This window comes from Agelaius tricolor, unplaced genomic scaffold (assembly GCF_023055355.1).
Source record: "Agelaius tricolor isolate 1412-34295 unplaced genomic scaffold, bAgeTri1.0.p SCAF_6, whole genome shotgun sequence".
Lineage (NCBI taxonomy): Eukaryota > Metazoa > Chordata > Aves > Passeriformes > Icteridae > Agelaius > Agelaius tricolor.
Window position 1 is genome coordinate 21,130,185 of NW_027269266.1, and position 21,620 is coordinate 21,151,804.

The 21,620-nt window shown below is 36.4% G+C and overlaps 1 protein-coding gene across 6 annotated transcripts in view; it reads left to right on the forward strand.

Moving 5' to 3' along the window:
- AKAP9 (A-kinase anchoring protein 9) overlaps window positions 1-21,620 on the forward strand; it is a 105,217-nt gene that overhangs the window by 82,635 nt on the left and 962 nt on the right. For 4 of the 6 annotated variants that reach the window (XM_071428977.1, XM_071428979.1, XM_071428981.1 and 1 more), the window contains 19 exons: window positions 2,460-3,548; window positions 4,511-4,651; window positions 5,017-5,502; window positions 5,911-5,974; window positions 6,681-6,799; window positions 7,567-7,758; window positions 8,556-8,744; window positions 9,381-9,537; window positions 10,281-10,500; window positions 11,478-11,628; window positions 12,512-13,180; window positions 14,894-15,093; window positions 15,972-16,080; window positions 16,943-17,128; window positions 17,690-17,890; window positions 18,294-18,526; window positions 19,505-19,590; window positions 20,292-20,367; window positions 21,218-21,357. In XM_071428977.1, the coding sequence (XP_071285078.1) occupies window positions 2,460-3,548; window positions 4,511-4,651; window positions 5,017-5,502; window positions 5,911-5,974; window positions 6,681-6,799; window positions 7,567-7,758; window positions 8,556-8,744; window positions 9,381-9,537; window positions 10,281-10,500; window positions 11,478-11,628; window positions 12,512-13,180; window positions 14,894-15,093; window positions 15,972-16,080; window positions 16,943-17,128; window positions 17,690-17,890; window positions 18,294-18,526; window positions 19,505-19,590; window positions 20,292-20,367; window positions 21,218-21,357 (4,708 nt within the window). The remainder of the gene's footprint in view (window positions 1-2,459; window positions 3,549-4,510; window positions 4,652-5,016; window positions 5,503-5,910; window positions 5,975-6,680; window positions 6,800-7,566; window positions 7,759-8,555; window positions 8,745-9,380; window positions 9,538-10,280; window positions 10,501-11,477; window positions 11,629-12,511; window positions 13,181-14,893; window positions 15,094-15,971; window positions 16,081-16,942; window positions 17,129-17,689; window positions 17,891-18,293; window positions 18,527-19,504; window positions 19,591-20,291; window positions 20,368-21,217; window positions 21,358-21,620) is intronic. The other 2 variants (XM_071428978.1, XM_071428980.1) reach the window with 1 other exon arrangement.

The window sequence follows — 21,620 nt, forward strand, 5'->3', positions numbered from 1 at the left end:
AGCATGGACGTGCAAACAAAATGCTATGTTTTATTAGAAGTAGAGAGAAAGAAAAAAAGAAGCAGATTTATCTTTTATTTACTGAGCTTTAACACCTGTAGCTTTCTGTTATTTTTCAACTATGTGGTTTTTTGATTATCAGCTTCATCTTTTTATGGCTTGCTTTAATTTTATACAGATAAAACACACTGATTTTTTCAGTGGCTAAATTTTACATTCTGACTATTTTGAATCTTATTCATTACTCATAAGCTTTCACTCAAAAGCAAGTTAAGAACAGGATTTCTGTTATCCCTTCGTAGCTGACTGAATGTTTAGGCCAACATTCTACTACAACATATTGAATCCACTAAAATAGAGCTCTGAGTGAGCTGGATAATTTCACTGAGTCTTTAGTTCAAAATTCAGTTATAGTGAAACTCAGTGAATAATGATGAAACTTTGAATTGGATTTAGGAAATATCCAGAATCCAAGAATCTGGAACAGTTCTGCTCTATACAATGACCCCAGTAATAGATTTACAGTTCTCACCTTGAGAAAAATACCTTGGATTCAGTTATAATTCATTTTGATGAATTGGTTCTTCTCCTGTTACATGAAGCTTAATTTTCTTAATTTCATCCCCTGACTTGCTTTTATTTTCCAGGACATGAAATAATTACTCTGCTTGGTTATGAGAGCATTATTAAATATTAATAGATTATTCTTAGGGTAATCCCTTTTCTAAGTCCCTTAGACATCTTCATTCCACTAAGTGCTTTTCTTTTAATTACTGTATCTGCATTCTATGGGCCTTTATTCCATTATGTTATCAAGAACAGAAACCGTTATGCTGAGTTGATAACAATCACCAGGATCACTGTGCCTGTGGCAGTGGGGTTGAAGCTATGTGATGTTTAAGGTCCCTTCCAACCCAAGCCATTTTATGATTTTATGACTCATTCAGATTTTATTTAGTGTTTCTGAGCTTTTTCTAGTCTGAGGATTTTTAAAATTAAGTTCTTGGTTGGCAAACCAGCCTTTCTAAATGGTCACATTTATTTTTGTACATATTTTACTTATTACAGAGTCATCTTATTATTGTATTTAACTAACTAAGCATAGTGACGTATTAAGTCATAAAGGAAAAAGCATGGCTATTTGAGTAATGAATTTAGTCATCTTTCATTTTTTCTGCATGTTTTTTCATATTTGAAAAGACTCTAATAGAGTTCCTACCTATTTCAGATACCATAACTGATTTGATTTTATTTTATTATATGTTATATGTTTTCCGGATTATTTTTGACATATCTTTTTTATTATATGTTTTCCGGATTATTTTCGACATATCTTCTTCTGCCTTCTGCATTTCCACTGTAGAAGCACTGTTCACTTCAGATCTCCAAACATTCACTTTAAAAAAAATAATTTTTGTTTCTTAGCCTTACTACTTACAATCTTGTCTGCCTTTATTTTGTCTTCATAAACATAATTTTTTATCATTCTTCTACAATAAAATGAAATTTTCTTCCACTGCAATTTAAAAAGAAGGTTTTTTAACAAATTTTTATTCCTTTTGCTGACACATTTTTGTTTATTGAATTTAGACTTCATCAACACCAGTCATTCCATTTTTTGTTTCTACTCATTTATTAGGAACCAATATAAGATGTCTTCTGTTTTCTGCAACATAAAGTCATCACCTTCGTATTTGATCAGTTACATAATTTTATTAATTTCTTAGAATTTTGATCCCCTTACACAGCATCTAATTTCAAGTGTCTGTAGAATTAATCTAGGAAAGTATTATTCTTACTTTCTTCATGTTTTCATGAGTCTCTGATTTTTGTTTGTGTAGTCATATGCATTATCAAATAAATACTTCTGTAACTTTGTCTCTTTTTACTTTGATTTAAACTATGGCACAAAGAAATTATTTTGCTCTGGGTCTGTGTGTACTATCTGCCCTGCATGTTTGTGTGCACATTTGCATCCATGTGTGCATGCACACATAAACACACAAACACATATTTGGGATTGTGACAGAAAACGTCACAGTCAACTGATAGGTGTTTTCAATGCTCTAAGATTAAAAAGCACGTTACATTGGTATTTTTCAACACAATTAGTAAAAGGTCTATTTGTATTTAAAGTACATATTCATCTAAATTGGGTGTGTCTTATATAAGGAAGTATTTGCTTAAAATTCAGTGTTCCCTAGCTCTATGAATGTTACAAATGCTTTCAATTCATCTGATGCTTTAATACCTATTTTTCAGTTCTTTAAGGTCTTGGGCTACTTTCTCAATCCTATTTGAAGATGTCTCAATTCTCATTAAAGCTTTAGAAGAGACATCATGTTAAGAAATTCATTGAGAACTTTCTTTTACAAGATCTTTCAAAGTTTGATTAAACTGTTTCTGGGAAGTCCCGGACAAACATGATCTCGGTGGTTTTGTTTGGCGTTTTCCCCCAGGTTATTGAAGAGCAAAATGAGCATATACGGGAGCTTGAAGCCCAGGTTGAATGTCTGAAAAGTGATCAAGAACGTGTGAAGAAGAAAAACGATGAGGAAGTAGAGCAGTTGCATGATGTAATTGATAAGCTTCAGCAGGAGCTGGCAATTATTGAACAAAAGACACCAACAGATGTTGCTGGTTTTCAAGAAGATGCTGACAGTCCAAAACACACACTTGAAGCAGTTCTGGCAGAAAAGGAAGCTTTGGAAAAGCAAGTAGAAAACATAAATGCAGAGGCATCTCAAACAAAGAATGAGCTTGAGGAAACAAAGTTAAAAATGAGCCAGTTAAAGCAAGAAATAAGTATATTAAAAAAAGAGCATGCAAGTATAACAGAGAAATATAAGTCTGCACTGGTCCAAGGTGATAAGTCAAAACCAGAAGACAGGGGCAATGGAAAAACAGAACAAATGGAAGGAGACTTATGTCAGGAGATAGACTTGCCAGATCAGTCCCAGCTTAGGACTTCAGATGAGAATACAAAAGTCACCATTAGCAAGATGGAGATAAAACTGCAGCAACTTCAGGCATGCATTAAGCAAAAAGATTCAGAACTGTGCCAGTGCTACAATGAAATAAAAGACATGAAAGAGCAAAGCAAGGCTGAAAAAGAAACACTGAAAAAGAGGATATTAGAACTGGAAAAGACACTAATGGAGAAAGTTGCTGCTGCTCTTGTAAGTCAAGTTCAGCTAAATGCAGTTCAAGAGCAGAGAAGATTCATGCAGGACATTCAGGAAGCTTCAGAGTGTGTGGATGAAGCAAGCAAGAATACCCAAACAGAGGGTTTGAGTGATAGAACTGAAAACGAGACAGAATCAAAATTATCACTTTTAACACAGAGGCTTAATGAGATGGAAGACCAACTGGCAATGGTAAATCGTCGCTTGGAGCTAGAAAAAGAAAATGTAAAAGTTGCACAAAGGGAAGCTACAGTGAAAGAAGAGAGGTTCTTAGAGCTACAGCAATTGCTGGAAGAGGTTAAAGAAAAACATAAAGGAGAGATTCAGAAATTTATTAAGCAAGAAGAAATGCAGACCTATCTGGTAAATAGACGCCATTTTCTTTTCTCTTGTTTTCACTAAAACCGGTTCTTTTATGTAAGTATAATAAATGAAATGGTTCTTAAGGAGAATAACTACAGGCATATTCTGCTCTGTGTAGCACTTTCATTTCTATATAACTCCTACAGTTACAAAGAAGAGAAGGATGTAATTTTAGGGGAACCCCACTATCAGTTTCCATTGTTTAATAAAAATACCTTACTTTTTCATAATTGTGAAGTGGTTTTGAATTTTGGACATAAAATTTCTTATTCTTAATTTGACTTGACATAGAATGGAATGTAGTACACTTTTACATGGTGTGGAGGTAGAGACATAAAAATTAAAATTATGAAGTGTCTGAGACACACACAGGACTCAGAATGATAAGAGAAATTATACCGATTTTCTATACAGGTGTTTTTGGGATGGGAGTTGTTTATTTATATATGTTTTGATCTTGATTTGTTTTCTTGTTTTCCCACCACAATTCCAAAGATATTTCCCTTCAGTGGCTTTTCCAATATTCATTTGTCCAGATTTCCATGCACTGGTGGTTTATTGCCTCTCAATTTAGAACCATCAGTCAAAATTGACTATGTTTGATAGTCCAAAAATGGGCTTGATGTCTCTGAATGTGAGAGATTCTAAGATCTTTCATCCAAATACAAATTTAATGAATGTCATAAATGTCTTATAAGTTAAATAATATTATAATTTCCTACTCTCTGTTGACCTTCCTCCCTGTGCGGTGTGGTGTATCCAATTTATGCTTGAGTTCAGTGAACTGTAAGATAATCTTTCCTCCCATGGTCTTAGTCTTATTTTTTTGAAGCTGTGTTAACCCAAGTTACATACATTTGTTTTCCCCTTTGGTCTTTTCACTTTGTAAGTTGGTGTGAATGTGATCAGTGCTATTAAAACTTGAATTTTTACCATTTTCCATGTTTTGTGTTGCCATATAGGTAGAAGCGCAGCTCATGGAAAGTCAAAAAGAAAAAGTGCTTATTACTGAACTTGAACAAGTGAAAGAAGAGGCAGCTGCTGCTAAGGAAGAACTAAACAGTTACAGAGAAAAGGCAGAAAAACTTCAGCAAGAACTAACAGTAAGAACCAGAGTGTTCCATATTGTATTTAAATCAAATAGTTGTACAGGACTTACTGTTTGAATATGCATGCTATAGTTTGGGATTTTTTTATCTTTTACTGAGAATGCCACCAAGAAAAGCAGCCCCTCAGTGCCTACTGCAAGTGGAACAGAGCTGAGGCTGTAGATCAAATCTTCACTTATTGCCAAAGTACTTGGTTTTACTGCAGTGCAACAGTGGATCTAGAGCTGTATTTCTTAGGAGATAATATGTGCTACCATATGTCATAACTGCTTTAAAATAGAACTAAACTGAGCTGTAATTAGATTTTAGCTTTTTAAAGTATTTGGAAGGATTGCAGTTGAGATTCTCCATATTTACAGGTAAAAGAGGAAAGTCTGATACATCTTCAGGAAGACCTGTGCAAAGTCAAAGAGAACCTGGTTCAAGCAGAGGAGAAGCTTGCAAGTTACCTGAGAAAGAACAAAGAAATGGTGACAACTGAAGGCAAGAAGGATGCAGAAATATCGTGTGATTTGTCAGCCAGTGAGTCTACTCTAACTGGAAACAGCTCCTCATCAAAAACAGACAAGACTGTGGAAGTCTCACCAGTCCTTGTTAAAAATGCAGAAATCCAAATTGATTTGCAGAATGGATGCTCTTCAGAAGAGATTGCAGAGATTGTAAGAGAATTTACTGAAAAAATTGACCAAATGCAGGAACTCCATGCTGCTGAAATCATGGACATGGAGACAAGGCATATCTCTGAATCTGAAGCATTAAAGAGAGAGAAGTTTGTTGCAGTGCAAGTATTGACTGAAGAATGTAATACTTTAAAGGAAGTCATAGAAACTCTACAAGCCAAAGAAGTATGTATTTTATTTTGTAATTGCTGAAATATTTCAGTTCAAGCTTTTGCTCTTGCTACAGAAATTCCCATTTAAAATCTGCAAAATGTGAACCACCACATGCTCAGTAAAAAACTTTAAAGTGTTCTAATGTTTCCATGGCCCTGGGAGAGATTGTGAACCCCTTTCTCAGCACTGAAGTTTGCAAGTGTGCTCAGCTACCAGGTGTTTCCTTGTGCTTCTGCCTTAAACCTGCCCTGCTGTGGGCAATGTAGGTCACCCTGTGAAATGCTGTCTCTCTCATATTTAGTTTTATTACTCTGATTGCAGGGGAATTGGTTCACATTATTTCCTGCTCCTTAAAAGTTTCTCCCTTACTGAGAGTGGGTGAGGGGTTAAAGACTTGATTGTTTTCTTTTCTAAATACAGAGAATCCCAGTTTCTGGATTAGCACGTTCTCCACCACATCAAGCTAGAGATGGAGGTTCTAGTGGTAAGAAATTTGTTTGTACAGATTTCAAACAGTATTATGAATTAAATCTGCTTTTTTGATATTAAGTTTACCGTTTAAGAATTTGTGTTCTAAGAAATCAAAACAGCTACTGCCCAGATTGAAGCAGAAGCCTGCTGCACCAGCAAAAGGCTCTGGGCATGCCATGTTGTTAATTTGGTACCAAAGGGAAATGTCCGGAGCAGAGATGGGTTTTAGTTGAGGCATCAGATACTAATTATTTTCCTTTCCATAGGAGTTTCTGTATCCTTCTTAGCTATTACATGATCTCTTCAGCATAGCTTCATCATCTCCTGATAGTATTTAAAGCTACAGCTCTCTAGCAGTGGGAGATGATGACAGGGATTGACTTCTCCAAGTGTAATAAAATTATTCAAGTGATCCTGGACATAGGCAAGGCAAAGCATATTAAGAGGGGTCATTTGGCACAAGTGTTTATGCAAGTAGTTGTTTGTCTTGTAAAACTAAATAAGGATTTTTCAGTTTGGTTGTGGTTTTATTTTTTAGTTTTGTTTTGCTGTTACTTCTGTGAAACTGAAAAAGAAAAACTATAAAACAGGTACTCTCCAGGCTCAGAATGAACCCTTAGTGACATGCAGCTACCTGTTAAAACAACAGGTTTTTGATGCCTGTTCTTCAAAGCTTCCCAGTAATCCAGCTTTCATGTTTTTCTCTCCTTTTATTTTAGACTCCAGTTCAGACTGGAGTCAAGGAATGTATCTTGCTCAGACCCAGGGATCTGACACGATATCTGAAGGAATAGATGAAGGTGAAACTTCAACAGATTTACTCCCCAAAAAAATTAAGGTAAAATAGACTCAATCTTTTTTTAAGGAAAAAGAGTGATACTACTGAAAGTTGAGATTACCTTCTGCTTGATCATTGATAACAGAGCCATTTAGATAAGTTTTAGTGTTGACTCTTTTAATACATTTTCTCACAGTGATGTGCATTTTTGCATTTTAAATTAGGCTAAATATGAGTTTTATATCTGTAGGCTTGTTATCAGCTTTGATTATGAGAAATAAAAATAGTTATAATTTATTGCAATTTCATTGTATTAACAATAATATCATGATCACATATTACACAATTTTATGGATTCTATTTTTATAACTATGTTATGAAAGCAAATTGTTTATTATAAACAGTAAGGGTATCATGTTTTAATTACATTTTTTTAAAAGTATTTTGTGACAAAGCCCTAACTTCATAGTAATTTCAAAAAGTGAATGGCAAAGCTCACCTGGAAGCCTCCCCAGGACTGTTTTGATGATGTCAGCTTCCATTAGTAGCTATTTTAAAAATAAAAAATTGATTTAACAGATGTACACTGGAAAATTTTATTTGAAACTGAGGAAAACTACAACAATTTAATAAATTTCTGTGTGATATATATAAAGGACTGGGTGACTCTTCTGTCCTTGGTATGAGGAAGCATAGTTTCTTTATGCTGATCAAATTAGAAGTACCAGTTTTCCAATACATATTAAATAAGATTGCAGTTATTATTGCTGTTACTGTTATATGTTGGTATTACTGGCATTACTGATTTCTTTTTGCTTTTGTTGTAGGGTTTGCTGAGAGCAGTCCATCATGAAGGTATACAGGTGCTGTCTCTCACTGAATTTCCATATAGTGAAAAAGATCTGTCACCTCATAAGCAAGAGCCAGAATCTTGGCTAGAAGAAAGAAAAGCTTTCCTAAGCACCATCTCATCTTTGAAAGACCTAATTGCAAAAATGGAAGTTCATAGAGAAGCTGAGGTATAAAAAATATCGTTAAGATTCAATCTGAATAAAAAACAATTTATTGTAGCCTTCTAAGGCACATCCACTGTTCAGGTTTAAATGCTTAAATATCCTATTACAAGGTGAAATTTTTTTTAATGTGCCATAAAACTCCATATTGCACTTCATGGTATTACAGCTTATATTTGTTCTTCTGTGCATTGATAACTTTTGACTGTATAGGTCCACCTTCTAAGAAGAATTCTATTTTGAAACATGTTCCAGTAGCAGTTTAAATAGAATTTCTAATGCTGTTATTTATTGGCTCATTAATCAGTAATCTGTTAAAACTTTGCCTTCTTAAATTACCCCAGTTAGACTCTTGGATATATGCATGTACTTTCTATTACTTCAGCATTTTCTTTAGCATGCAAAGTGGGCAGATGAACTTCGTGTCATTTAAAATTAAATCTTTTTCATACACAGTGTCTGCACAATATCACATAGCTTTGTGAGAGCCTAGGGAGAGACATGTAATATAAGAAAAATTAAAGAGTAGTGTGATATAGTAACCTCAGTAGTAACTACACAGGGCTAGGTTTTCAGTTACAAAAAGCTACTCTGCCTCCATTGAAAGCAAAGCTAAAAGTTTATGATTTGTGAATGCAGAAAAATTTGTAATGTGTACAGTAAACACATCCATTTGGATGGATGAAATTTACCCAATTATTAAGAAAAGCTAAACATTCCACTGAAAACACACACTATACATAGAAATTATAATGATGTAATCCTTCCATTTGGGTCTTTAAATTGTTTTTATACCACTGCAGATCTATGCAAGTACTGAATCTCCTGAAGGTGTGTCAGACTGGCGAGGAGAACTTCTGCATGCCATTCAACAGCTTTTTGTGAGAGAACAAAATGTTCTCCTTGCTGCATTTCAAACTGAACTTGCAGAAATGGGCACAAGAGATGCAGTGATGTTGATGAATCAGTTAGAGCACAGACTACAAGAGCAGGTAATATAAACTGTACTGTAGTCAAAGTGTTTGTCTACATTATTTTAATTTTAAATTTATAAATCCATTATAAATATATGTATTAATGGTAGTTTTGACAGTCTAAGGATGAAAACAAAGTCAGACTTGCAGAAAAAACTGGTGTCTTTTAAAAGAAAAATAATGTGGCGTGGGAAAGAAACTTTTGGGTGCACAAGTTACATAATAAATACAGCCTGCAGAGATCAATTTGCATTGAAAACAGTTGTCCTGAGCTTGATGTCATTAAGTTGATTAGAATTCTGTTACACTGTCTAAGAGAAAAGGTAGCTTGTTTATACAAAATAATTTGCAAGAAGAGAAAGTGTTAAGGCTGCTATGGGACAGAGGGAAGTCAGTTATCTCCTCTGGAACATGGAGGGATTAATGAGAAAATTGCAGTTTTCCAGAAAAGTAATAGCAATTTTCAGTCTGTAATTTTGATGCCTAGAAGAGAGCTAAAAAATAACAAGTAGTTTTCCCAAATACTGTAATACTGACTTCATTGAAGATGTTTTGAATATATGTGGACTATAAATATATGAATAAATGTGATGTCAACATAGTTATTATCATAAAATCTGGGGGTTTACTTTGAAATGTTTCTAATGCTAATAGGCTACTATCCAGAGAGCAGCAATGGACAGTCTTCAGAATGCAGACAGAAGAAGTTTGCTGATGGAGATTCAAGTATTACATGCTCAGATGAACAGTAAGAAAAGTAACCCCAAGAGAGAACAAGAAATTGATTCAAAAAGCCAAGGTGACTTCTGTGGTAATATATGTCTTTTTCCAAATGCTTTCAGGGCAGTGATCATAATGTTGGAAGTGACAAAAATGGTGACTTTCTTCAGTCTCTGATTTTGATGTGCATGTTCTGAACATGCATACTTTTCATCTTCTTCAATCTTATTTAACTACTTTTGCAAAAATTAAGATAGTCTGTGTTCCTATGACTTGTATTAAACTGAAAGTGATACAAAGTTATGTTCAATTGCTATAAAAATGGAGCTTGAATTTTAAGGCCATTTTCCATGTATATGCTTCACTGTTTAGGTTCATCAGCTTTGAAATAATCTAAGTTGGATAGTCAGTCATAATGCAGAAACTAAGAAGGAATTAGAATGAAGAACAAAAGGTTCAGAGAACAGGTATAGTTTAAAACTAAGTAAAGCTCACTGTCAGTGTTTAGTTACAAATATTAGGTCACAAGTATACATATGTAATATAACTAACTTAAATTGTCTTAATCATTATCCAAATGATGCATATTGAGATAGTTGCACACATCTTAGAGCCTTTAAGAAATAAAGAAGTTGAAGTGATTTCTTCAAAGTATGAAAGATATTCAAGTATAAAAGTCATGGGTTTGCTTTTATTCGGCTACTGAAAGAAAATATTATTTTAAAATATCACTCTTAATAATAGCCTAATAGTGGTCATGCTCTGGCTAGGAGAAGCTGTACCCAAACAGTGTTTTTCATGAAGTAATTTCCATGTGAATGGTGCTCTCATTAGAAATGCTGGAGTATAATATGCAGCAGAAGCAGTTGCAGATTCTGGAGATGCAAGTGGAGCTCCGGAGTATGAAGGACCGAGCAGCAGAGCTTCAGGAGCAGCTGAATTCAGAGAGGATGATGAGCGCAGAGATGAAGAATGAACTTGCACAGGCCAAACTAGAGCTTGAAGCAACCCTTAAAGCACAGCACAAGCACTTCAAGGACCTAGAAACTATCAGGTGTGGCTTTCAGTGCCAAGCTGTCCGTGTTGGCTGTGAAGATTATCTTTCCTAATCTGAAACCATAATTCTGATTTTCTTAAGGGGCTGGATCTCATGTAGTACAATTGCTTCTCAGTATTTCTGTAAAACCTACCTGACAAAAATAGGCTTTTTACATTTGACAGAGAATATATTTCAATTAATAAGTAACTCTATTAGTTATCAAGTTCCTTTTTAAAATTTGTTGCATTAGGCTACTCTATACAAGCTAATAAATAGACCATATTTATTAAAGGTTTTTAATCTCTGTGAACATGGAGAAAAAAAATTGCAAAGTTAAGATGACTTTTCAAGTACTTCCATATGAAATAGTCTTAAATGTTGTTTGGACACGGTTGATAGCAAAACCCACAGATTTGGCGCTTAAGAAAGCCATTATTATTTATGCCTGAACCAAAGGGATGCACCCATGAACAGAATTTTAATGTTCAGCTCAGTGATAACAAATTAGGCTGGAACTTAAATTTGGATAACTTTAAAGATTACTTTATACCTTTTACAGACCATCAGGAGAAGTTTCTTTTTCAGAACAGATACAAAATTGATTTGCAAAAAAATGCAAATTTAGGTCATAGATTTTTCCTTTCCCCCAGTATATTTTTTCCCTTGAGAAACATGGCAGCAAGATGCACTTCCATGGCATTCTTTAAGATTTTGGCCTATGACTGGATAAGGTTGAACACTCACTGCCTCTGAGCCCCCACAAGAAGCAGCTACAAAGGTAGCAGGGTGGACACACTTGTTGTAGTTCTTGAACTGTGCAACTCTTTTGGGTTTGAGTTAGCCTTGTCTTTCTAAATAGGCTTTTCACTGTTACTCTACTAGACTAACAGTGTTTTCAGTGCACAGGATGGAATAAATACCAAGTAAGTGACTGCATCATGATAGGATTAGAGTCACTGCCTAATGTAAAGTTTGCTCCATTTTTCTTTTAGGACTGAAGTTAAAGAAAAAGCAGCTGAGCTAGATATTCTCAAGGATACAATGGCCAATGAACAGAAGAGATCAAGAGAGCTACAGTGGGCTTTGGAAAAAGAAAAAGCTAAAATGGAACGCAGTGAGGAAAGAGGAAGAGAAGAGCTTGAGGTATTCCATAATCCCAAGTGGCCTGGGACATCAAGGAGCATGAAAATATTCTTTTGGTTAACATTTCATCTCAGTCCACATTTTTTGTCCAATGCATGCTTCATTGTTCTGTCTTCAGCTGTTGTATTATATCATCTAGAGCTGAAGAAAAATTTATAGAAGCTGTGTGGCAAAGTATGAAAAAGGCCTGATGCACATTCCATTTAAATCAATAGGAATTTTACTGTGCTTTTCAGGCTTGAGATTAAAAAATTCTATAATGGCTCTCAGTTATTCAAGGGGACAGGACACTGCTGATGTGTCACACTCACACCCTCAGCCCCCACCACAGCCTGACTCATAAAATATAGTATTTAAGAATATGATTTAAGGAGACATATTGTTTGTCACAGTTTAAAAACTCTACAGTTTCACCTCATGAAAATCAAACTAGGGAGTTTACTTTAGGAGAAAATGCTTCATTGGTACCTCTGCAGATATAGTGGAGAGTAGGTATCCTGGTACAAGACAAAAGACAAAAAAGCAATAACTTCAACAGCATCAATTTACATCTTGAAATCCAAAGCTGAAAAATCATTTTCACAATTTTAGAAAGTAAAAGCAGCTGGCTGTCTTCAACTTCAGAACTACAGTTGTTTGTATCCCACTATAAAGCATGTGTTAAAAATACTCTTTTATGAAATAATCTGATTTTAGAATAAAGACATCTGTAATGTATTTTAGTATCAGATGTAACTGCAGCATTCAGAGTATTGTCACATTACTTGGGAATAGTAAAACCTGTCAAAAGCAGCATGTGTAGAGGCAGCATATTTGCAATTTGCAGAATTTAATGGAAAGTATGCACAAATGGCTTTGATCAATTCTTGTTTTCTTTTGAAAGGACTTAAAGTTTTCTCTTGAGGATCAAAAACAGAAGAACTTGGAGTTAAGTAAACTTCTGGAGCAAGAGAAACAGCTGTCAAGTGATCTGCAGCAGAGGATTGAATCCCAAGAAGCACTGAGTGCTGCCCAGCTGTCACGTGAGCGAGGCCGTAACTCTGAGTTGCAGGTGCTTCTTGAATCAGAGAAGGTTCGAGCTCTCGAAATAAGCAGTGCCCTAGAAAGGGAAAAAGAGCTGTGTGCTCAGCTTCAAAGTGCTGAAGATAAGGGGCAAGCTGGAGCACCTAATCCATCTGAGGAATTGCTTAAAGAGCTACAGAAGCAAATGGATGAAAAGCATGACCGTATAGTGGAGTTAGTAAGTGAGATGGAGAAGTACAAACTGGAATCTGTGCAAGTGAGACAGCAAATGGAGAAAGAAAGGCAGATTCAGAGACAAGCACTACAAGCAGAACAAGATGCTAACATAATAGTACAAAAGAAACTCCATGAACTAGAGTCCAAAGTAGAAGACCTTCAGTGGCAACTTGGAGAAAAGAAGCAAGAAGTTCATAAATTAGGGAATGAAACAAAGAAGTTGCAGGAAATAATCCAAGATCTACAGAAAAAAGAGCAGGAGGATGAAGGAAGAAAGGAAGCCAAAAGGACACCAAGCCACAACCCAAATGAGGTACAGTAGGATTGAAAGTAATGTGTAATATTGAAATATACAATTTAGCTTTAATTCTTTTGCTCAATTATGTGTCACTGTGCCTTGACTCAATCTATGAAATAGCCTGCAGATTACAGAATGTGGGCACCAGAGAATGGAAAAGGGAAAGCATTCCAGTTTGCTTCCTGAAACTATTCACATGCTTCCTCCTGAGAGTGAAGTTATAGGAGTACATAAGGAGGAGCACAGAAGTGTATAAGGAGGAGCACGAGCAGGAGAAATGCATCTGGGTCTATACACACACTTTGTGTCTCAGTACAGGAGAATGTTCCTTGCAACCAGTTGCAGGAATGAGCTATTCCTACTCAGGAATGCCCTGGGTCACTGCCCTTAATCTTTAGTTCATAAACTGCAAGGGATCTTTGAAACATCATAAGGGATCTTCCAACAGCTTCAGTAAAGAAATGAGTAAGCAATCAAACAAACATATGTATGAATATGTGTGTGTTAGCAAACAAAATAGAAGGAAGAAATCAAGGTAAAAAATCAATTTAAGAATTATCCTAATTTTTAGATGAGTGAAAGTGCTGTCTCTATTGCCTCTAAGTTTTTCACTGTCATAAAAAGTTAGGTGAGTTTCAAAATTATTTTTGAATTACTTTTAGAAACTTGCTTGTAAGAGATAAGTGTTGCTGGGTGAGTGATTTGTGGGTAATCGCAGAGAGGACTGACAGGAGACTTGCTTGCCTCTTTGCTCACCATGGTTTTGCCCATCCTATCATCATATGTTTTACCAGTTGTTTGTATGTGGAGCCAAGAAGGAAATTTTTCTTTTCTACTTTGGCTACTGGTTTTTATCTTCTGAAGCATTGGAAACTACCCACATCTAGAGGCAGGCAGTTGAGTGTATTGGTAACTGTGACAGCAGCAGCCTTCCTGCCATGCTCTTTTGTGCACCTTGTTCTTCTGCACACAGGGAACTGCCAGCACTGTGATCAGCAGAGTCTTCTCTTGGATCAGGTTAGCAGCAGCTGTTGGGGTTTTTTCCCTTCCTCATCAGCAGATAGTCTGATCTGCTTGCCAGGACTTTCCTGGAATTTCAAATAATTAATCTCCTGCTGTTTCCTGTGACATTTGAAACACTTTTGATTATCGTCTTTGGTACTATCCTGTAGAGGAAACAGCCAGAGGCAGAGCCACGGACTCAGGTTTCTTTGTGAGGGATAGCAGTTCTCCCATGGCAGTGTTGGGAGGCTGTTACCTAGGAACATCTCTTCAGTGCTTGTGGTAGCATCAGTGGTGTGGTTGCCTGGGACTGGACTGACCCCCATGACCATGATGGTCTCTTTCAGCCCCTGTTATTATGACTATAAATTTGTTACCAAAACACATAGGCCCAGTTGCCCAGATTCCTTGCACAACTGGTAAAGGAGCTGCTAATGGAAGAAACAGAAAGGCTTAGTGACATCCTGCTGAGTTTTTTGACTGGATTCACACTGTAGCTCTGTGATTGCTAGTTCTTAATCTTAAGAAAGACACTAGACCTAGACTAGAATGATACTTTAGTGCTTCATTACAGCGGTGTTGTAGTCACACTAAATTTCTTTCTCTGCCAGAATTATCTGTTCTTCAGTTTCTGAGTATGTTTCAGAGTCATATGTTTTTATTTTACAGCACTGGATCACATACATTTTATAGATATATATATTTAAAATACGTATTTTTTTCCAGACTACCTGGGATACACCCAATGACAGAACAAGAAATTGGGTTCTCCAGCAAAAAATGGAAGGAGCTGAGACAAATGAGTTGACTTATCGCACACTGACAGGAGATCTCTCTGCTGCTACTGAAATTCTGGAAAAAGTCAGACAAAAGCTGCAAAATGCATCTCCAAAGCTGAAGCAGTTGGCTCGGAAAGCTGCTAGCAGGTTAGACCAGTCTTCAGCAATTTGGTTTAGTAAATAGCAGCCAACAAGCTAATATATTGAATCCTGATTCACAGACTGCAGGATTTAACTGAGTTTGGGGTTGTTAGTTTTATTGTGTACAATACATACACAATTTTATTGTATATGCTGTTACTTGAGATATACTGGTGGAAGAACAGAGTATCAAGTGCTGCTGTAAATCCTATATTTTTTAATAGGGTCCTTTCTAAGGCACAGCAAAATAGTCTTTTTTTCTTCTGAAAAGCGATAAGGTTTATCTGGGTATGGTATAGGTAGATGAATTTTAAAAGTAATTAAATAATTCATCATGCATAAGGGAATGAATATAGGGATTATTGTTCTGCATCGTCTTCCTTGGGGAAAAATTATTATGGTCTAATGAAACTGATCTTGATTCTTATTTTTGGAAGGTTACTATCTCCATAAGATTTAAAAATACCATGGTACCAGGTCCATGGGAAGTTTGAATCTGTTTTTATTTTGCTGTTATGGTCGTTTAATATTAAACATTCCTTCTGAAACATTTGGGCAAAGCAGAATGCAGTATATCTGGGAAGTACCCTAGGATTTTGATCACACAGATTCAACAGATTTGTGGGAAGCAGAACCACTATTTTAAATATGCTTCATGTAGAATATCCCTGTCTGCAAGTGAGTGAAAACTGTTCTATATACTTACTTTTCAAATCAAGACAATTTTGTTCAGAGTCCCTTAGCAGTCTGGAAAATGTTGCCCTGTCTCCAGTACTGCTGAAGTGGCGTGCTATAGATCCAGTGCATAGGAATCCATGGAAAGTCCTTTTAGTCTGGCTGGTGATGTCAGAGTTGATCTGCTGTTGAAACCCCTTTTGTTTCAGATTGCAGTTTGAAACAGCAGATGATCAGGACTTCATTTTACTACAAAATGCTATTGAAGAAGTTATTTCAGAACTGAAAATACTGCCTGGATTGCCTGGTCTGGAAGAGGTGAGAGTCAATGCTGTAACTTTGATGGGAGAGTTAGGATAAAGAGCTGTGAGCAGAAACTGAAAGGAGTTTGTCAGCCTGTACTTATTCAGGTCTTTATAGGAGAAAATTCCAGCGAGTGTTCTGAATGGAATTTGTAAAGTGTAAAAACCCCTTTCCATTTTTATTTTTTTTTAATTTTTAATACTTTAAAAGTAATTTTTCAACTTTCAAATCAAAACTTTTTCAGTTTCATTTTAAATTTCTGCATCTCATGGCTTTTTCTTTAGAATATTTTCTTTTCAGCAGTAATCCTATAACTGAGGAAACTTTTCTCAGTACTTCCTGATGTTAAAATCAACATTTAGTATTTACTGTATTATGCTGACACAACACATTTACTTAAACTGCCCTATATTTACCAAATGAAAGGCCACTGAAGATTGAGTGGCATGCACTTATATAAAAAAAATGAAGTGAGGTAATCTGTTGCAAAGAATTCAGCAATATTTGATTTTTAAGTGAGCTTGATTTGGTCCCTATATTCGGTCCTATATTTTAAGCAAGGATTTTCAATGTAACTTGAAAAAAGCTTTGAGGCTTTTCTTTTCCTCTGGGTTAGATAAACATTAACATGGTAGAAAACTTTGCAAATTGTTATAGCTGGTACAATTGAGGTTGTATGAAAATACTCTGTTGTAATCTATAGGGTAAGTACGGACACCATGATTTGTAGTTTACATGTACACTGAAATTTTTTATATGAAGTTGATACAAAGCTATTATCATTATCTATAAATTATTTTTACTGTAAGCCAGTTATTTTCAAGCTGGCAATTTGGATCTAAGAGAAGTTGAGTTTGGTTTTCTTTCTTCCTCGTAGCTGAAGATGGTGCTGCCGCCAGGGACTCCATCCAGCTCTCTGACTGAGAGGCTGCTCAGGCAAAATGCTGAGCTGACAGGCTTTGTCAGCAGACTGAGTGAAGAGAAGAATAATTTGAGGAATGCTGTTATGAAACTGGAGGAAGAACTGAGAAGATACCAACACAGACAGCCTTCTGCAGACTATGTATGTCCTTGGTGGTGCTGATCTAATGAGTTATGTATACAGACATAAAAGCCTAATTTTTTGTCTTGGTCACCCAGTTGAGAGTGATCAAGCTATCTGTCTTTCTTGGCTTCCCTCTACAGAGGGAATTGATGTGATTTATTCTTGTTCAGTGGTCAGTATGCCTCAACTCTGCTGAGTGTAAAACTTTGTGATTTTACCCGCTTCTTTTTGTTAACTACTCCTTTATTTTAAACGCTTTGTGCCTTTCTTTTTTATCTCTATCTCATTGCCATGATAAGCAGATCCAGATAGACCCAGATAGCCTTCAAGATCAAGAAGCTAGTATGATCCAGTTGAGGGGACTTTTTTTTTTAGAGAAGCTGTATTTTTCTGGGACATTGATTGGGCTCCTAAAGTCACTGTTTTTGAGGTGTCAGAATGCAAGGGTGGCCTCAGATCCAAGCACTGAATAGTTTTTCTCATTAATTTTATGAGCTCTCCATCAAACCAATGACTAGAATGACATAGCTTAAGCTTCTCCAAATTATGTCATTCAAATTCAGTTTCCTTTGTCTTCAGTCTTCTAGGCACTCATCAGATGTTGGAGTTAATATTGATACTCTTGTTGCTTCTGAGAAGGAGATTTGGAACAGAGAAAGGCTGTCGCTGCAGAAATCTTTGAAACAAGCTGATGCAGAACTCTCCAAGCTGAGAGCAGAGCTCAGGAGTGAGGCTTTCCTCAGAGAACTGGGATCAGATACTGAAAATGCTGTTCTAAGGGTAAGAAGATACTTTTTTTCCCCCCCATACTAACTACAGCTGCTTTAAAAATTTTGATTAGGGCTTATTTTTCATTGTGTTCACTCTGCTTTATTCTGAGTAAAAAGACGCTAATTCAGTTTTAAAATTTTCATATTCAGGTACCTGACTATTATTTTTTCTCTCCAAGAATGACATGTAAACACCTATGTTGTCCTTTTGTGTGTGCTCTATTTCTTGCTGTTTAGGTGATCCTCAATATATGAAGTTGCATTTAACAAGTGTGAGCAGTAGCACAGTCTTCTCCATGGAACTGAAAAATGCATAATCACAGAAATGTTGTAGAAGTAACCATGTTAAAGGTCTTGGGACTGTTGGGATTCTTGGAGCTTATGGAGCTTTTTGTCTTTTTCTCTTGTTGCAGAGGATTTATGGCAAATACCTACGGGCAGAGAGCTTCCGGAAAGCTCTGATATATCAGAAAAAATATTTGCTGCTGTTACTTGGAGGATTCCAGGAGTGTGAAGAAGCCACACTGGCCCTCATAGCACGGATGGGGGGACAGCCTTCCTACACAGACCTTGAAATCATCATACAGCATTCAAAGGGTTTCACACGATTTCGCTCTGCAGTCAGAGTGTCCATTGCAATTTCAAGGTAACCTGCAGGAAGTTACAGATATGACTGTGCTGTTTCATATATACATTTCTAGCTCTCTGATGAGATCTAGAAATTTTCATATTCCATCCTGTTTAAATGGCATATTTTTAGTAGTCATGAATATAGTAGCTACTTCTAGGCTGACAAGGTGAGCAGAATGTAGGTAATTTTGTAATAGGAATAAGCAGTCTGATTGTAGCTGAAAAGGGCTCAGTATCTGATAATCTCAGATGGAGTGTACTGGGTAAAGTCATATTATTAAAAAACATTATTACAATTCTAAGGATTGCACTTATTTACAAGGGTTTTTTCTGCAACTAAATTGCCTTTAAAGATTCAAGTCTTACATGTAAGTATAATATAGATTTAGGAATTAATTTTCTTAATCTAGGTAGTCCTTTGAATTTCACAAGACTAAGGGTGAGCAGGAATTGGTGAGGAAGAAAAAGTAAAGTTTATTACTGCATAGTACTGCCATGTTGCTAACAAACCTTCTTCACAAAGGTGTGAACCCCCAGGCACTTGTGCTTGCTATTGTTCTGAGCCTTGTGTGTTGTATAAATTGAAGGAAGTGTTCACATACCTGTTGTGAGGATTTTACTCATAATGCTCTGCAGTTGCAGTTTTGGGGCTGCAACAGAGCAAAAAAGTATATTTAGTATGATTTTTAAATACTGGTGTGCTGTAGCTTTGGTGTTTGAGCCATTTACTGTCCACTTGGACCTATATAGCACCTCTGAAATTGTACAGGGGGAACTGAAAACAGGTTTGGACAAAAGATAGTCTTACTTAGGGATATGCAAAAGGATGTTTTGTACTTGATACTCAGGTTTTAGTTGTCCATCTGTTAAATTTGCTTGTTGGTCAAGAAATTCTTCTACTTTTTAGAATACAAGAAGCAGATTACTTTAATCAGAATATTTCTTTTATCCTGAAGCTGTTTGTTTTTTTGTTTTTTGAAAATTTGAAATGCAGAATGAAATTCCTGGTTCGTCGATGGCATAGAGTTACAGGTTCTGGAATTCTGACTATCAATAGGGATGTCTTTAGCCAGAACGCAGGTAAGTCACAGTCCAGTAATGACTGAAAAAGTGGTATTCACAAGTCACACCACTGCTTAATGGAGATGAGTTTTGATTTGTGTTGTCCTCATGTGGAATGAATGGGGGCTGTTCCCTCTTTCTTTTGCTATAATTGTTTGGATTAAGCTATTTCTCAGTTTTCATGCTCAGCACAGACACTAACCTATTTGCTTTCTCTTCAGTTTTGTTTTGCTCCATCGTGGGTGGGATTAAAAAAAATATGGAAGGTTTCTCTATGGAGCATGTTCATGAAAGCAGTTTTAGCTGAGTCATTGGAGTTTTTGTGGGAGATCTGCACCACGGGGTCCTTAGAACAAAAGCTTATCATTCTTTTGTTACAGCTTTAAGTCTGGGAAATAACAGTTTTCTGTTTGCTTTTTGGAAGAGTCTAAGGAGAATCAGAAGCTTTTTTATTATTTACTGTCTGTTTAGGTCTGCACTAAAATCTTTGCTCAGTCTGTGAGAGTTTTCTCATTGACGTTAGTGAGGCCAGGATTTCACCTCTGCTTTTGCTTGAGGGAGTCTGAAAGTGGCCTCCACCTGTTAAATGCCATTTCTGTGATATGCAAACAGAAAACTCATATCTGAGATTCCCAGTAAAGTGCAAAAGGTCATACTTTTTTATTTTTCAAGACATTGCTTTTTGTATTTCTAATATTCTGTATATTTTGTATTTCTAGGTAACGAATTACGGTCTGATTCATTTTCTGGTGGCATGGATCTTTATGGAGAACAGAGGCATTCTTCTAGATCCAGGTCAGGCATGGAATCTCCTAGATCTCCTACAAACGTTCAACATATTTGGGTTTTTTTTTTTTTATTATTCTCTTTCAGGCACTGTTTAAATAACTGAAAGCCTCAGTGTTTACTGCTAAGATTTGTAACCTTTGATGCTGCAAGATCTAACTTTTTCATAAGAATATGTCAAAAATGTCTGAGGCATTCAGTGTGTGATTACTCATCACATGATTTGAGGCTAAAGCTTGCACATCCCTACCAGTGAAACTGGGTATTTTTCATCAAGGGCAACATTTTTATGAGTTCCATCATACTTTGATGAGCTTATATGAAGTTGTGAGTTCAGGTCTTCACTGCATATCAAATTCTAGCCATTTTTGGGTTTCATTTTAATGTAAACCACCTCAATATTTGTATTTTCTTAGTTTGTCATAACCATAACAGTTTACGTGGTAAAAACCTTTAATCTGTGTTAGCCACTATTGACTTTTACTTACAGAGAGTAATGACAAGAGGCAGAATCCTGTAAAGATGGCCTTGTCCTTGTTGACACAAGCTTCTTAGTAGAAAACTAAACTTCAATCTACCATGGATTCTGCTGCAGTCTCATTAGGAATTTGCTGGTCAGTCTTTGTCTCAAAAAAATGCAGCAACAAATCCTGTGCAGCAGAAAGAAAATGCCAGAAACAAAGGAGTGGTTTCTCTGGCTTGGGCAGTAAGTGCCAGGGAGGTTAAATGGGTTTGATGTGCTGGCTGCTACATGGATATGCAGCCATAAGAGATCCCTGCCTACAGTATTTTGCTGTGTTGCTGATATCTTGACTCAAAATGTCCCTTTTTGAAACGGTGTGTGTTGTTGTGCCCCTAGGCTGCAGGGGATGCATGCTGATTTAAACCCAGTGTCCTTCGCCTGTCCCCAGCTGCAGAACTACGACCCCGAAAGGGCTCTGACAGATTACATCCATCGCCTGGAGGCGCTGCAGAAGCGGCTCGGCAGCGTGCAGTCAGGTGGGGCTCGGGCACCCTGCCAGCACCTCTGGGCACCACACGGCCCACTGCCACCTGGGTGCTGGTTCTCTGAGATACATAACAACTTCCAGTTCAATTTCCAGCCTTAAACAAGAGGCATTTCTGAGCTGGGGCAAAAAGCTCACTGAAAAGATTGTAAAATTCTTTGAAAAGTGATACAAACGTGCTTTCATTATAGATTTTGAGATTATTGGTAACACTTGACTTCCCTGGTCTCTAATAAATGCACAGCAAGGATTCAG